At 39.1% G+C, this 17,258-nt stretch overlaps 1 protein-coding gene across 2 annotated transcripts in view; it reads right to left on the reverse strand.

Moving 5' to 3' along the window:
- LOC105151092 (uncharacterized) overlaps nt 1-16,999 on the reverse strand; it is a 28,078-nt gene extending 11,079 nt beyond the window's left edge. Inside the window, exons 1-2 of one of the 2 annotated variants that reach the window (XM_087409607.1) lie at nt 16,897-16,999; nt 1,032-2,099 (exon numbers count right to left, since the gene is read on the reverse strand). In XM_087409607.1, coding sequence (XP_087265733.1) covers nt 1,032-2,099; nt 16,897-16,999 — 1,171 coding nt within the window. Of the gene's footprint in view, nt 1-947; nt 2,100-16,896 lie in introns of both variants that reach the window. The other variant, XM_011064608.2, reaches the window with a different exon arrangement.
- Between the last annotated feature and the right edge of the window lie 259 nt (nt 17,000-17,258).

Genomic DNA, 17,258 nt, shown 5'->3' on the forward strand with positions numbered 1-17,258 from the left:
GCGATATTCCATGGTAGATGGATAAGAGGAACGTTAGTAGCCCGGATTACGGTTTACTGATACAGGATAAAATCTATCAATCTACATGCCAACTGTAGCACGAATTAAGTGCGACCTCGTATATATTCGCTCAAATTAAGTGAAAACATCCAGACAACACAAATGTTAAAAAAAGTTTCAGTTTAATCAGATATCCTGATTGATTCGAAGCGTTTGCACGTCTTTTGAACTTTTGTGTTGTTTGGGAAATTACCGTAAACCAATTTATCGCGGTTCCCATTGAAAATTGTTAGTAGTAAATATATACGGGAAAAAATGTTAGACAAAATAATTATCCGTAGTAGGCCGATGTCCATTTTAACGAAGGAACACGCGAGGAATTAGAGTTATTAAAGGAGAGTTGGGTTAGTTGGATAACAAGTCGGATCATATAGAAAGAGGACGGGGACTGCTCTATCTCACAGCTCACCAGCGCTGTCGCGTCCAGCTCAACCGTTCTTACCCGCCGGTTGGCCTTAGCTTCAACGAGGCCGATGGATACTGGTACTCGTCGTCGTTAGTTGTGGAAGCTTTTGAAACAAAGATAAAGCGCGTTCCGGCAAGCTGCGGTGAGGGATGTAGTTGATACAGACCAGTCGTGAATTTACCCCTATTATTTCGAGACATATCGTATTGTCAATTTGTAACTCTTTGTTCTTTCTAGAACTGTAAATCCACCACTGGTGCAGATGGACAGGTGAGAATCGAGATGAATCGTTAGTATGCGGGTTATTGTACCGCCGGCGGTAATGAACGTGATGATTATAATGACGACGATGGCGATGATGCCGATGGTGACGGTGACGATGGTGGTTGCGATAGTAATGAGTGAGAACCGGTGGGTGAGTCAGTGTTTGGTTGTGGTGGACGCCCTCTGGGGAGTCTGGGAGGCAGAGAGAAATGCTCGCCTTGGTGTGTGCGGACGTGCTGATTCAGGATCGCCTTCTGACGGAAGTGTTTTCCGCACTCCGGACATTGGTATGGCTTCTCACCCGAGTGGATGCGCAGATGCTGGTTGAGGATGGCACGCTGCCGGAACGTACGCTCGCAGTATACGCAAGCGTACGGCTTCTCGTTAGCATGTATGCGCAGATGCTGCGTGAGATGGGATTGCTGACGGAACCGCTTGCCGCACTCCGGACATCCGTACGGCCGGCTGTCTGTGTGGATCCGCTCGTGCTGCAGCAGAGTCGATTTCTGCTTAAAATCTTTGCCGCAGGTCAAGCACTTGAACAGACGTAGATCGCTGTTACCGGCCTTGGACGATTTACCGCTCTGCTGCACGATGTCAGGCAGCCCGGTCGCCATGTTCGGCGCGCCCGGACTCGCGTACTGATGCGCGTCCAGACCAGGTCCGCCGTCGCCTTGGCCGAGAGACGTCAGCATTACTCCGGGTTGCTTGAGATAGTGTAGCGCGGAGAAGCCACCGGGCGTAAGCATATGCGGTGGCACGGACGGTGAGGGATGCGGCCGGGCTTCTTTAAAATAATGCTGCGGATATTGCTGCAGCTCTCCGGCGCCGGGAAAGCAGTCGCTGCGATCCACCTCTGCGTGAGGAGTCAATTGTTGTTGCGGCGAATGATCTTGCTGTTGCGTTTGTTGTTGCTGCTGCTGAGGTGGCTGTTGAACTTGCTGCTGCTGCTGCTGCTGCTGCTGCTGCTGCTGTTGTTGCTGCTGCTGCTGTTGCTGCTGCTGCTGCTGCTGGACCTGCTGCTGCGTTTGTTGCTGCTGCTGTTGCTGCTGCTGTTGAGACGTGGCTTGACTCGATTGTATATCATCGTCCGGCGGAGTCAAGGATTGAGGCTCGGGAGGCGCCGAAGGATATGGTGAGGGCACGGGCGAGGCTAACGAGGGCGGAGGACCACTTTCGCCGCCTTCGACCGGAGGTCCACAGGCCTGCTGTGGACTTCCCGACGAGGAGGAACCCTGTTGCTGCTGCTGCTGTTGTTGCTGCTGCTGCGGGTACAGTCCACCGTCCTGGAGAGATCCCGGCCCCGGGCCCCACTGACCCTGGGGTCTCTCCATGTTATCTTTGTACAATACGTAGGGCGCGCCAGTATCTGCAAGTAAACAATGCAGAAGAGGATTCGCAGTTAGCGCATCATTGTGCAAGAGAAGAAATATGAGATATTTGTTTTATTTTTCGTAAACAATTTTTGTAAACAATGAAAAGTTTTATTTTATCGGTAACTATCATTACATTTATCGTCTCAAATTTCGTGTACAGTTTAATATCGTGTGAATAGATGGTGAGCATTTATAAAAATAAAACTAAAATTTTACAGGTATATCTTTGGGCAATTCTGATCAAGAATAACATTATTCGAAATTAGGCCATGCAGATGTTTGCATCTTTAGAATCTTCGATCTTAGAAAGCACGCTCTAGAATATCAGATCAGACCACGTTCCTAGTCACGCATGGATAGACACGTCCGGTTCACGCTTCACAAGTTCAATCGCTGTTATGCAGGTCGAATATATATGAACTGCGTATCGTGCTGATAATTTATAAGGTGCTAAACGCCATACAAAACCACGTGCTCGATTCGCTGGATTCCTGAATCCTTGAGGAATTTTATCCTTGGATACTCGAATAAGACGGAACTTCTTACAATCATATCGCGCATTCGCTTTAATGTGTTTTTTTTATACTCGTGAATTTTTTTTAAATATGCAGGTAACAAAAGCGGATGCGATTGTAATTAACCGAAAATAAGAGGTAAACTCAAAAGAAGGTCATCATCGAACAAAATTTTTAATTAAACTTTGCTTATGTTATTTAAGACACTTATTTAAGACATGTGTCTCACTCAATCGGTATTATCGCGCGCAATTACATTGCAAGGAATAAGATGGCTTAAGTCGTTTTACGATTACAGAATTTATGTTACGCAATATCGCGAAGCATTCCTCCTCTTATCGGACTAATTACATTACTCTTTATTTTTTCTTATTTGCCACTTCGGATTTGTCACTCAATTTACATTTTGCGTAATCTATATTAAAGTAATTGTTGCTTTTGCTTTGTTGATTCATCTGATGCTATACTGTTTCTTCGGGAAAAGTATTCCAATAGATTTATCGCCTGGATACGCAACGAGTCACGATCTACAAGATCCGCAATTTATGTCGAGCAGAATTGTATACAAAAATATTCGATAATTAATTTTCTTTGGAAAATTGATTAAAAGTAGAACAAACGCTAATTTATTAGAGACGAAAAAATATAAAAATGTGAAACTTAAACGAATGTGAATATAAAAGAACGTGAAATCGATCGTTGTGTAATGTGATGTGTAGCGATGGTTAATGTCATATGGCAGATAACGATAAGATTTGGAAATATTTGTTAACGAAGTTTACCGATATATAAATTTGTTTTCCAGAGAAACAAAAATTTAACGCAACACGTATCATCCATCGTTTGCACGTGGAAAAAAAAATCGTATTTATAGTTAATTGTTTTTATTGTACCGTATTTATTCGTTACATAACCGTTATTTGTTAAGATAATATTCCGTGCACCGGTTGAGATTAATTTATTGCAATCCCAAGTTTGTTCAATCATATAATTGCTTTAACTATTTTGAGAATCTCTGATGCGATAACATTGTAATATCCCGTTATCGCGGAGAGAAAAGCTACCGACCGAAAAGTTGCTAATGTGATATTTACGGCTTGAAAAGTATCGTTATCGTTGTTGATATATTGATTCTGTGTAACATTTTGCAAATTCAACATGATTAGCGTGAAGTTTTTAATTAGTGCGTATATAGTGCTATCTTGTTTTGCAAACATCATTTTTTTCTAATTGAGTGTATTATATAATCAAAAGAAATCTGAAAGGCTTTCAATATTTCTAGATAGCAGGAAGAAATCCAAGCAATTGTATCATTATAGAAGCAACATCAATCATATATGTATATGTATTGCGTCAATATTTGCGGCTGACATCTCTCTCTTCTTTTACAATTTAACATATATTATATATATATATATATAAATTGTAAAAAATAAATACATATTCCTGTATTAGAAAAATTACAATATATTCATTAATCAGTTCTAAAGCCGATTTATTTCGAGAAATTCATTAAGTTATGCTATCAAGGCGACGTTACGTCTCATTAAACTCAATCTCCGTCCGGTAACACTTAATTACATCCAGAATCCTGGAGCAATCGTCCAAATTTCCTTCGCATCCAGGAAGTCATTAGCTATATCGTGTAAAAAGAAATCTCACAAGAAGTTTTTGTAAGCCGCAAGTGCATTTTACGGAAGCTGATAATTAAGATAAAAACATCAAAGACACTAAAAGTTTAATTAATAGAATAAAGTAATGACTTTTTCGTTTGCTCCAAAATTTGATTTTTGTAAAAAATTAGAAAAAAAAATTGTAATTTAGGTAAATACAATTTTTAAAAAAAATTCCACTCCGACAATTCAGTGATAATAGACAGTGATAATAACGAGAGTAATAATAAGTAATAATACTTCATTCGGTCAATTATTCAAACGCGGAAGGTTAATACTTACAAAGACTATAAAAAAGAAACAAAGATAAAAATTAGTTTTCTCTCCATCGTAGCACGAGAATCTTTCCCAGTGTCAAGTTATTCAAGAAATGTTCTTAATACTAAATTGCATTAAAGAAATGTCAGATTGTTCTTCCGATTTCTCTTGCATTTGCGTGGATAAACATTGGCAAGCGTTGATACGAACTTCAAGTTTTGCTACAGTCCGACCGAGCTTTAATGAGAGACGCGATCCACTTATAACTTTACCAACTAAGCAATCGTAAGCTCTCGAAGTTGATTTTGATGCGCGTTATGTTTCACAAATCACATAAAGACAAGCGACTACTGTTCATTTGAAAGAAATACCGTCGAGAGTCACTCTTGAGAGTTACACTTACAAATGGATATATCATTGGAGAGTGTTACGGAGAGTTGTTCTTACTTTTATTCCTCCTTGTTCTCTTTGCTTACGAGTTATTCTCAAACGAATACAAAGCTTAAGATTTCAATAATACAAATACTTCAAACATAAATGATCGCTTAAATTTAGTAAAATAATATAAATAGGCTAAATAGAAAAAAAAAGTATATATTCTCTCTCTCTCTGTGTGTGTGTGTGTGTGTGTGTGTGTGTGGTCAGTTTTTGATTGTTACAATAATGGAAAATCAATTTTCAAATTCTGTCAAGGAAATTTAAATCTGCATCGAAATTCGGTAAGAACAGCTAGTAAGTGAAAATGAGATACTTGTTCAACAGTGTTGCATTATTATACAGACGGTTAGAACGGGAAATATGTATGCGGGGAATCTCTGCTGAATGACGTTTTGTTCACTCGGACCGGTTTATCACTCAAGTCTCATAGGGTGAGCCATAAAATCTAGCACCGCGCACTATTTCGACAACTTATAAATATGTCTTGATAGATACATAAAAAATGAATCACTTAAACTTTGTTACTTTCATTCAACACGTTCATTCGAAACTAAAACATAACAGACAAAATTATTTTTAGTGACAATTTTAAATATCGTATGTTGTTGCGTATCAGTCAATATTTCTCGTGATATCGATATCTCATTTCAAGTCAGAGTAAGGATATCAAGAGACACTTGGCTAGACTAGTAACACTTGTATCAACAAAAATCAGAAAGAAATCTTGGTAGAAATTACACGAGCTTACCAATAAAAGAAGAGAGAATGGAGATAATCACATAATTGTTAAGAGGAACATTGTAGAAAAAATTGTACAATACGTGCAAGATATAAAGGATAATATATATTAAGTTTCGAATGTATAATTGAGAATAAAAGTAAAAAAAAAAAGATTGATAAAGAATCGGACACACATAATCTACCTACGATTAGCTCTTATTCCTCCTTTCGTTGATATTTTGAAAACGGAGCCTTTGACAAAATTGATGTCGGGTATTTTTTTATTGAAAAAAATCTCCCATACAAATAGCTGGGAAATATCAACTTATTATTAGTGAAACGAGATACGGGAACACGGTGTAAAAACATAAAATTCTTCGTCTATCGCTGGATACTGTTCGTGGAATGGTATTTCGTGTTTGAGAAAAGTCGCCAATGCTGATATCATTGATTTTTCGATAATAAGCATGGGATTGCACTCCGCCGGGCGTCTTTACGATTTGTTTTGGCTGCGAGGAACGCATAAAGCGAAGCCAGGAGGACTATAGCGCATCGGTAGTAGGAGGCGAGAAAGAGGAGCAAGGGAAGAGAGATGGCTCGTGGCTGCACATGCGCGCTTTTTTCGTCGGGGCATTTTTAAAGATTTTTCCTGCCGCGGCGGCTCGCAGATTTAAGTCGCCGGGTCGATCCCGTCGATTCCCCGAGTGGTGGGAATCGCACATTGTTCCAAGCAAACAATCGAAAAACTTGCACCGCGACACCGAGTTCGAAACCGGTATAATTTCGACGAGGTCAATCTCCTATACTGGAAACAGAAGTGTGGAATGCGTCAATTCATTGTTCAAACTCAGAGAGAGAGAGAGAGAGAGAGAGAGAGAATTTTTCCCCCTTTTACAACATTAAAATTTCTAATGAGCTTTTGCTTTATTTATACGTCGATAAAGTGATGACTAAACTACGTCAAGAAAAAAGAAAAAAATTGAGATTCGTACGAAGTCACTTCTGAGTCTGGGACGAGTCTAAGTCGACTTTTGCGTCGTGTCGTCGTAAATTAATGATAATTAGAGTTAATGATCACTGGATTTGTAATGTAACTAAGAGGAAATAAAACTGGCGATCGAGCCGATTATTTTTACGCGGATTGCACTGGCTTCCGGCCCGTCTTAACGGTGCCGTAAATTAGACGAGAAAAGTGAGAAAGAAAACTCGACCTCCTCTATCTCGTACCTGACAAAATCGCGAAATAACTAGAGTGTCTTTGGTCGAAAGCGAGGACTTAATTGAACAGGTGAAAGCGACTCTTTGTGGGCTCAAAGTGAAGGCGCTGCTGATATGCGTACAATAAAAGAAAATATCGAAGGAGAAAACCCGATACATAATATTAGTCAAGTTTTACACTGGCAGAAGCCCGCGACATACTTTATAATAATCCGCAGATAAAACAAAGTGTGCCTCGTCAGACATCAAGTGTAAAAATTCACGTTTCCTCCTCCTTGAATTATCGGAATTCTCGAGTTTTCAGTCTGTTGAATTGTTTTCGTAACTAACACTCCTTTGGATTTTCAAATTTTTGACGTATTGTTTTCGTAACGTAAATAAACAAAAGCATATCGTCGACACGTATCTTTTTCTGGGTGCGATTTACTTCATCTGCAAGTGCTTTGAAGCATTCTTTGATTAGTGCTCGATTTGTAAAATTCTTACTTCCGATCGATCGACTAAGCATCTGCAACGAATCGCATTCTTTGTTCGATGCCTACAATGCAAACACGAATGTGTCTTATTATCGATATATCTTACGTTTTTAAAAGCGTGATATGTCACGACGCTATTTCAAATGAAGCGGCTTTATACGTTAATTTATGGATTCGCGCCAACGAAAGAACGGGCGATAAATGTGGTCACGGACGAGATCCACAAACGTTATAATATTCGCGATATAACGCCATACGTGCTATCGTTTCCCTTGCGTTTTTGTAGAAAAGAAGAGAAGACGGCAATGTGCATTTCGCGTGGGAGTTGCGTATAAATTACGAGGATGATTTCTGCCTCGTCGCGATATCTTATCGATTGCTGTTCTAAGTAGTTCGACTTGGCAATTACGCCAATCTGTTGGACGCGATGTTGAATGATGAAAATATCACTGAATAACACGACTTCTACCTTTAATAATACGTTCAGTTCTTATCACTTTTACGTGTAAGATTTCTATATATTTCCATATAAATCTCAATGTTTTGCATCATGCAATTTCTACATTTGGACTTGCCCCGCCTATAATATATCCATACGGTATGAAATTAAAAATTAAAAGTGTGCGACTCTTGCAGGGGAGAGACGGGAAGGGCATTCATTTGCGAAAGCAAACATCGGCCGCTATTTATCGAATGTCAGAGGAAATACCTGCGGCCCATATTCCTATCGAACCGTTCAAGGGACCTCCCTCGCGCGGCGGTCGTACGTGGGGGTGGCAAAAAACGAAACGGGCGCAACAAAAACATAACTTTCCGCGATGGCGCTCCGAAGAGTGCTCCAGAAACGAGTGGTCCTTTCCTAGTGTTCCATTGGCGTTATTCAGCTCGTCAGATCGAATGTTTGTTTTCAGAAAAATAGACAGAAACGAAATACGCCCGCTGTTAGCTCGAGAGTGTAGTGCACGCATTGACGAAGTCGAAACGTCGGATATATTTTTTTTCTTTCGCTATTGTTACCGCGATATTTTTGACGGATGCTCGAATGCACTCACAGAGTATATTATTTCTGCCTTATAAAACAATTCGCGCGCTCACATCCAAGACTACCGCGGATTTGCGCAAATATCGCGGAACGTGCGTGAAACCGACGTGTCCTGTCGCGTCTCGCAGTTAGTAATCTGATAACGATCCAATTAAAAACATTTCCGTTCGAATATATATTTATTACTCTATTTAGCTTCGCTGTGTTGTCGCGATATTAATTGCTTAAGTGGAAAAGTTAAAACAGCGTGGTTATAACCAGACGTTTGTGATTCCACCTCGCAATTTTTTTATACATTAATATATAATTTATAAAGTTTGGACAACCGAGATAAAATATCTCAATTGATTTCATTAGTCATATTTATCTACTTATTTATTTAATTCCAATATGTTGACATGAAGCACTGCGACATTAATTATTTGGGTAAAGTGTTTCATCAAAATAATAATATACAGCAATATCAGACGTAGTAAATTAAATATGATTTTATTTTTTTATAAATTTGATGCATAATTTATAAAGCCGACACGGTCGACAGAATATAAACATTCATAATCATCGTAGATCCATTCACAGATTCACGAGTCGATTTCATCGTCCGCATATATCATTTAGACCGAAAGTTTTTTAACGTAATCACTGACTGGATATTGTAATTTATTGGATATTTTTGTCACGTTGTACCATTGATCCATAATTTACAAAGATAAAGTAGGCAACCAAGCGTACGCATCTATAATTATTATACATCAATAGTAGATTGAATAGGGCAGATCACGGATTTTCTACACGCGAGTGAGCTCGTTTGCATTAATTCTTATATTACGAATGATACGGAGCAATGATCGCTCTTTTATCGCCAGAAGTCAAACGATAAACTCGTCGACGCGTTTATTTTCCGAATGCACGCGCGACTTCGGTGCTTCCTCTCTTTGCCTCTCTTCGCTTCTCTTTTCCTCTCTCACTCTTTCTCTCTCTTTCTCTCGTTCTCGCGCTCTCTTCTCGCTATTCAATAAAAATGACTCATATTTGTTGGAGCGATTCGAACTACGGAGCGTCTTCAGCAAACAATTACAATCTTTGTACAATGTATTTCTTATATCGTATCGCATAATATTTCATATTACACGTTACGATTAGAAATCTCAATGCACGAAAAAAGTATGCTGTCGATGTATGCTTTGTATGTATAATAAAATATTTTCTTTCTATCGTATATATTATATATGTCTCGATGTTGCATCTTACGATTTTATCGCATATTATGTCATGATTATCTTGCGACGCGAATGTATCTGCTGGAAAGAAGGAAACTTTTGATGGAAAAAAAAGTTCAGAGATTAATGTTTTCCGGAATTTTCTTTCCTCGCAGTAATGTCGACAGGGTTTGAAAAAACTCGGGTTTAAAAAAAACCCGACCCAGGCGGGTTTTTGGGGGTTTTATTGGGTTTTTCCGGATTTCACGCATTTTTATTCTTTATAGTCCAATACTAATGGTTTGCAAGATTCGCTATTCAATATAATATAATTATATTGTATGAATTAATTTCAATTTAATTTAATTAAATTTATTAATTAATATACACGCACATATATCTCTATAAGAAGCATTTTACTTCTATGCCAAATCGATCCGATCAGTCTTTGAGTCCGATCATTTTTTCTTCGATTCATTTTTTGACAAAAATAATTCCATCACGTGGTGAGGTCTTAAAATGTTTGTTACGTATAACTTTTTTATATAAATTTGTTAAAAAAAATATAAATACAATTTTTAATACAACTTATATTTACTACAAATGAGGGGATGGGCGGAATAAAGGCACAATTCTACTTAGGCCCTTTTTCCGGCAATTAGCTTTTTCATGTAATATTGATCCTTATAGAGAAGTATTGTAACATATATTACTTCTTAAAGATATTACATAAATTCATTCGATATTGTACTCATTTGTGTATAATAAAAAAATTGCAAGTTATTTTAATTTTTATTAATATGAATATTTGTAATTAGGCTTTTATTCCACTCAATCCCTCAATTAATATTTGAAGGATGAAAATTGAAACTAAAAATAAATTAAATTAAACAATCTTTTTTAATTTCCTAAAAATCAAAAAAAAGCTTTATCATGAAATCTCGAAATATTTGTTATTTGTAATAGATTTTTTGTGAATTTTTTAAAGAAAATAGCATTTTTGAAAAATCATAAATTGTGTACGTTATAATTTAATAAATAAATGTTTACCGTTTTTTGCGATCTAATAATAATATAAATTATGATTAGAATTAAAATACAAAATACATTTTTATTCAAAACAAATTTAAATTTAGGTTTATTACGTGTCCTTTTTCTTATTTTATTTACAATTCATTTATAATATTAAATTATTTTTATTTATCATATATTAATTTATATTACATGATTTATTTATACTATTATTAAATTTTAATTAGACTTTTTGGGTCCAACTCAATAAAAATCCATCGGGTTGGACCCACCTTGTCAAACCGTGAATGTCAATCGTCTTCAAGAATTTGAAAAGTCAAGGTTGAATCTTCCAGTAATCTAACTCCTAGCTAAAACGTGACTTACGCGAACGCGCACAAATATTTACGAGCTTTACAACTTGCACTTTATGTAAAACCCATTGGAGAGAAATCTTAGGAAGCATTATGTCGTCGTAACTGCGTATAATGCTAGACCTGGTGGGATTACACTTGACACATTGAAAGTGACAATATCCATCTATAATGATCGTTATTTCCAAGATTCCAAAGAAAACAATGACAAGAATATGGATTCTAAAAATATCTTGGTTCTTCGAAAGACAAGTGCAATTGAATGGTATGAACATCTAATATCCACAAGATTAGTTTAAATATGCGTTTGTATAATAATAATAATGGAAATAATCACAGCCGCATTTATTGTTAAAGTTCTCTGCGCTACACTTTGATGACTGTTTTACGAGTTATTTAAATGGAAGTACACTGATTTTCTCGACATAAACTACGCTGCGTAAGCGCTGCAGAATATAATAGTTTGCGATTACGATCGTTCGTTTTAACGTGATACCGAGTATATCGTGTAATTAAGATATTCACGCGATCGTTAAGACAATACAATAATTATTATCGGTGGAGCGCGGCGAAGGTATTGCGATTTATATTCACCGTGAGTTCTCCGTATTAACGTGATTTATTTACGTTGATTTACGTGATTTATGAACGTTATTATCTAATGCCCCTTTCCTAAATGTATCCGCACTGTTTTTACCGCGGTTACAAAGTGTTCCCGAAAAGAAATTTGGAATTATAGTTCATGTACATTACGTGCAAATTTACTGCCAATAATTTAATGCCGTAAATTAAGAAAGTTTTTCAGGATTCCCAAATTCCATAATTTTTTCCCTGATTTCCATTGCAGATAAAATTTTACGATTTCCTCTGACTTTCAATAATATTTTGAATTTTTCGTATTTTCATCCTAATTTGGAAACCGTCAAATATTTCGTTGAGTGTGCAATTTAATACAGCGATGTAAATTACCATTAATGTTGCTGATACTCCTTGCATTTAAGTACTAAGTTGAAAGCCAAAATTCCAAATCTACGTAGATATGATGTACGTACATGTCAAACTTTTAAAAAAGAATTTTAATTTTCCCGAAAATTCCCTGACTTTTCTCTAATTTCCATGACCGTTTTCAATTTCCCTCCTTGTTTTCAATATCCTTCCTTGATTTTCAATTGTGGCGAAACTATTTTTACATGCGCCAATTGTTGAAAATGCATAAGGTCGATTTGACGCATGCAGTCCGACACGTACTAAATTTTCACCAGCGCTCTTATCAAAGTGGCATATCTAAATAGGCAATCCGTCTCTTTCCAGTAATGCGCGTTAAGTCTATATTTCCCCGTCACAAATATAATCGCGCCAGGGCCTCTCGCTGTGTTTGAAATCGTCGCCGCGGCGGCTACGTCCTTCGGATAGGGCATGTTTACGAAAGCGATTTATCGAGTAGAATTCGCGGAAATCAGATTAGCCCTTCGCGACCCGACGCGGTATTTTTCAAGTCCGCGCGCGTTAAACGGTTTCCTCTCAACAATTAAATCTCCACTTTCGCGCGACTACGTAATAAAAATGACAAATGAACGCAATGATAGATAAATATTCGAATCGAACCGGAATAAGAGCTCGATCGGAGAAAGATAGCTGCGGTGGCAATTCGGACCGCGATGTAAAAAGAAAGGTGTACCGTTCATATTGATGCGCGGTTGAAGAATGAATTTCTGGTTGAATCTAATTGGCTGTTCCAGCAATACTAGCACTATTATTTCTACCCGAGTCGAAATTTTGCTCCACTTTGAACCTTAGTTTTAGCTAGTCGTATGTAGAGACTCTAGAGATTTATAATAGATTCTAATCAAATGAATATTGAGCTCCATTGAGCCTGTAAATGCAGTTATTGAAAAATTTCCTATTTTTATAGATTAAAAAAAGTTTTCCAAGTACACTGAAAGAGAAGATTGGCTGAATATGGCACAGCATTTTCAATTGGCTGTAGCAGCCAATCTTTTTTTTTTTTTCAGTGTAGAAGCTGTAAATTAAGTAATATTAAAAGAAGTTCTATTTGACTGTTTAAGTATCAAAACAAGTTTAAAAGATTTGAGGAGGTTAAAAGAGATTGAAAGTAGATAAAAATTTGATTCAGGATATGCAGGAAAATGTATTTTGGGGTAAATTTGATTGTTTCCGGTATTGCTATCGCCGTTACGCGCAATGTTACACTTCTTTTTTCACATCATGATTTAGACGAGCACGGTTGTTTCCGTTTTCCATCAGCAAGAGACAGTGTGACGCTGAAAGAAAAGATTGGTCAGTGCAGCAAATTGGATGATTAAACATGGCGTAGCATTTTTAATAGCAACCAATTTTTGATTGCGTTAGCCAATCGAAATCCTATACTGACACTGCTGACATTAGGCTAATACAACCAATAATTTGCTGCAGCAACCAATCTTTGCTTTCATCTTTGTTTAACATTGGCAAATAAGGATGCAACGATTCAACGGTGTAACTGCGTTACACCGTGTCTCTTGCTGGAAAACACCCTCCGTCATCGACCTTCCGTCGTTGAATGATAACTCGCCCTCGGCCGCGCGGGACGCACTCACTCACGATTGTCGGCGTTGCATTTCTCGGTCACAAAGAGCACGATCACGAGAGTCCTCGGCCGACGACGCTCACCTTGACCAGGCAACGCGCCTCGATCGGTGTGCGAGTCGCGCCGCGGCGCAAGTGCAACCGCGTGATCACAACAGGTTTTCATTGTCGAGCCGCCCCAAATAAATCTCGTCTCCCTTACCGATAAAAGCGATAAAACTTTCGATGAGAGTCGTCGTGTGCGAAAAGATAGAATATATCGAATTCGTAGACTTGAATGATTTCGCATTAGGCGCGCTTGAAAAGATCGCGTCTCTCGCCAAGTTCCAAGTGCCACGGCAGCTGTTTCGCGGCTCAATTGACTTTTAATGAGACATAAACATGTGTAATACTCGCGATGAATGGCGCGAGGGGGGAAATTTTCAGCGATAAAATTAGACGATAAGATATTTCCTTTTTTGTAAGTGAAACTTGAAGGAAGTTTTGATTCAGGGTTTAGTACTTCGAAGGTATTTAAAGTTGAATATTAAAAAGTTAGTAAGATAGTTGCAGCGTCGTATTGAGTTTCCGTTTTGTGAGAAAAAGTCAATTCCAGGACTGGTCCGACGAATCCGTTGAGTAATACGAAGAGAGTTCGACGCGCCTCGTATGTTACCTTACCGCTGAATTACGTCGCTATGAATCGGAGGACGAAACGACAATCGGATTATTTCCCTTCTAGATTCTACTGCGTACATCTGTGAGAAGGTTATAGTTTAGACCGTCGCGTCGGAGGGTAGCTCGAAAACTTATCGTTTTGTGCGTTTCGTCACTTTGCTCGCCGCGATAAATTAAAGACCGATTAGATGACCCAAACGGCGCGGTGGATATTACGTGATTGTGTCTCGCGTATATATCATCACGTGACTCTCTCTCCTTTCCTTCCTTGTGCCTTCTTGTCTCACTCGAAAAGGAAAAAGGAATATTTTGTACAAACTGCGATGCTCGTCACATTATAATCAATTCATCTGCCATTCGTATGTTATTTCGAAGCAATAAATAGTGAGTTCAAGCAAATGGTCCGTATTGGGTTAATAACAAACATTTGCCGGAACGTTTAATTATCGCAAAGTGTAACTGGCAATCATGTCAGTAACAAATTAATTTAATTTTATATATTTCGGATAATTACAAGATACAATCACGAATCAATGATGAACGACGATCAATCGTACAGCTATCGTTACCGTAAACGATATTGTAAATAATTGACTATAAATGCTGACATACAGGATAATGCTATTACAGCTTAATTAACTGTTTTTGTCTTATTCTATCATTTATCAGTGTATCAAATTATTTCAAAAAAATTTTCAGTTATGACGTTTATGAATAATATTCTTCTCCTGTATGTCATTAAAAATACTGATGCGAGAATTCACGCTTTTTTATATCTACACTACAAATATTCAATTGATGATGCATACCTGTGTAATAAGCTACATAATGTCTAACAACACTCTGTTTCATCCTTTAAATCACACGTGGATTCGTCAGCATATTTAATCATCAACTTCCGTCTAATTTATATTACAATTATCACAAGTAGACGTGTTAGGGGGAGGAGGGTGGGTGGAGGAGGGAGGGGGAGGGAGGGAGTAATTGCACCCAATCTACGATTATTTTTCTCGGCGTCTTGGTCTGTATTCGTGTAGTTTTTTTCCTCTTTTAAAATTATTCCCTCATTAAAGCGCGATACGCTGTATATTCAGTTTAAATAAAGTGGTTTATACAATACAATCAACGCTACCACTTTCTTTGCATTTCCTCCGTATCGATATTCATAGCGCGAATATATATATTTTGTTCCAGAACATTAATTAACATTCTCCTTCTTCCATAGTAAAGTGTTACATAATAAAGAGATTTAATCATTTCAAGATCCAATTTTATGATTACTTTCTGAGAGCACGAAGCTTACTGTTACAGTGGAATTACTTAATTGTACTAGTCTCGCGTTTATCTCAAATTGGTTTCTAACTTTTTGCGGTTTCTTTTATTCATTCGCCCGCCGTTAGGATCTCGGATGTACGAATGTCTTGCCGTGTTCACTTAACGTTCCATCCGATTCATATAACTTTTGCTACATCATTTTGCACAGTGCCGATGCTCATGATGGGGATTTGTAGTAAGTTACGTCTCTCTTTCTCCCTCTTTTCTCCTTATACGCTTTCGCTTGTTTTCGTCTCGTGCAGGAACCGCGAACACGCGACTTTTCTCTCTCCGTCTGACGTTGCGCTCAGAGAATTTCGTACATCAACTAGACGTTGACCGACGGACAGCAAAACTCTTAGGTCCCCCTTGATACTTCTGGTTCACCCCACGCACTTCGTTTCTCCTCTCTCTCTCTCTCTCTCTCTCTCGTTTTTCTCTTTCTCCCTCTCTCCCTTTAGGTCTTCCAACATTAAACACTGTCTCATTCAATCAAGCTACGCGTTCGACCGCAGACACACACGAGCTTTGCACGGAACACGTGTCTAACTAGCATTGTTAATCGCAGTCGGAAGAACACTTCTGCCTGTAGTCGTCGGAGCGTTATAGTTGGATCGTGTAACTGTCCCGGTATGCATACGTGCACACGCGAGCATGGGGACAGGCAGCAGAGGGAGGGGGTGAGAGATGAGTGAGAGAGAGAAAGAGTACTCGAATAAAAGATACGAGAGAAAAATATAGATACTGAAATCAAAGCAGAGTTTTAACGAATTTCAATTTTCCAACGACGTATCACGTGCCACGTACGAAGGTACAGAAATAAAAATTCTCGTATTCACACACGCGTCACCATCGAGCGATCGAAATCATCGAAATTATACATTACCGGAGTTTGAATGGATCTTCGGAGAGGCGGAGAGACATGGACGGAGTGCAGAACGCGGGGGGGGGGAGGGAGGGGGGAGAGAAGGGAGGTCGGCGGGAAAATTCGAAACCGCGTGCGGCGCACGCGATGACGTCGCGTTTTGCCGAAACGTGGCCGCACAGGTGGCTACCGGCGCCTGTCGCAGACATGAGGGATAAAATTCGACGGACCAGACGAGCGTGGCGGAGGAGGGAGAGAGAGAGGGAAGGAGGGAGGGAGAGAGAGAGAGAGGAGGCTAAATGATACAAAGCCGGACGCGCGCTTATCCGTGCTCGCCGGCGAATCTGTCTCTGCCGAGTGCGCTTTTTACGAATCTAAATGTGTGCGTGTGCGTGTGCGTGTATCTGTGAGACACGCGAGTGCGTGCGTTACGATGGTACTTACCGGAGTTGTAATATTCCTTAAAGTAGCGCGTCGCCGCACGTTGGACGATCGAGTAATACAAGTTCACGTACGACGTCGACTGGTTCTGCGCCGAGAGCGCCATTTACACTGTATTATCTCCGCGCGCGGGTCACCGTGTATGCATATAAATATGTAATATCGTGCGCGTGTAGGTTTCACGCGCGCGTACGCGGATCACGACGCGCGTGTGGCGCGATATAGTAAAGCGCGGCACGGCAACGTGCGAGAGCGCGCGGCGCGGCGCGACGCGGCGCGGCGCCCGGTCTCGTCGGCTTGCTCTTGCTCTTGCTATGCTGTCGCACGGCGACGATACGTCCTCCTCCTTCTCCTCCTCCTTCTTC

The sequence above is a fragment of the Acromyrmex echinatior genome, chromosome 9 (genome assembly GCF_024713525.1).
Source record: "Acromyrmex echinatior isolate Ae372 chromosome 9, ASM2471352v2, whole genome shotgun sequence".
NCBI classification, from domain to species: Eukaryota; Metazoa; Arthropoda; class Insecta; order Hymenoptera; family Formicidae; genus Acromyrmex; species Acromyrmex echinatior.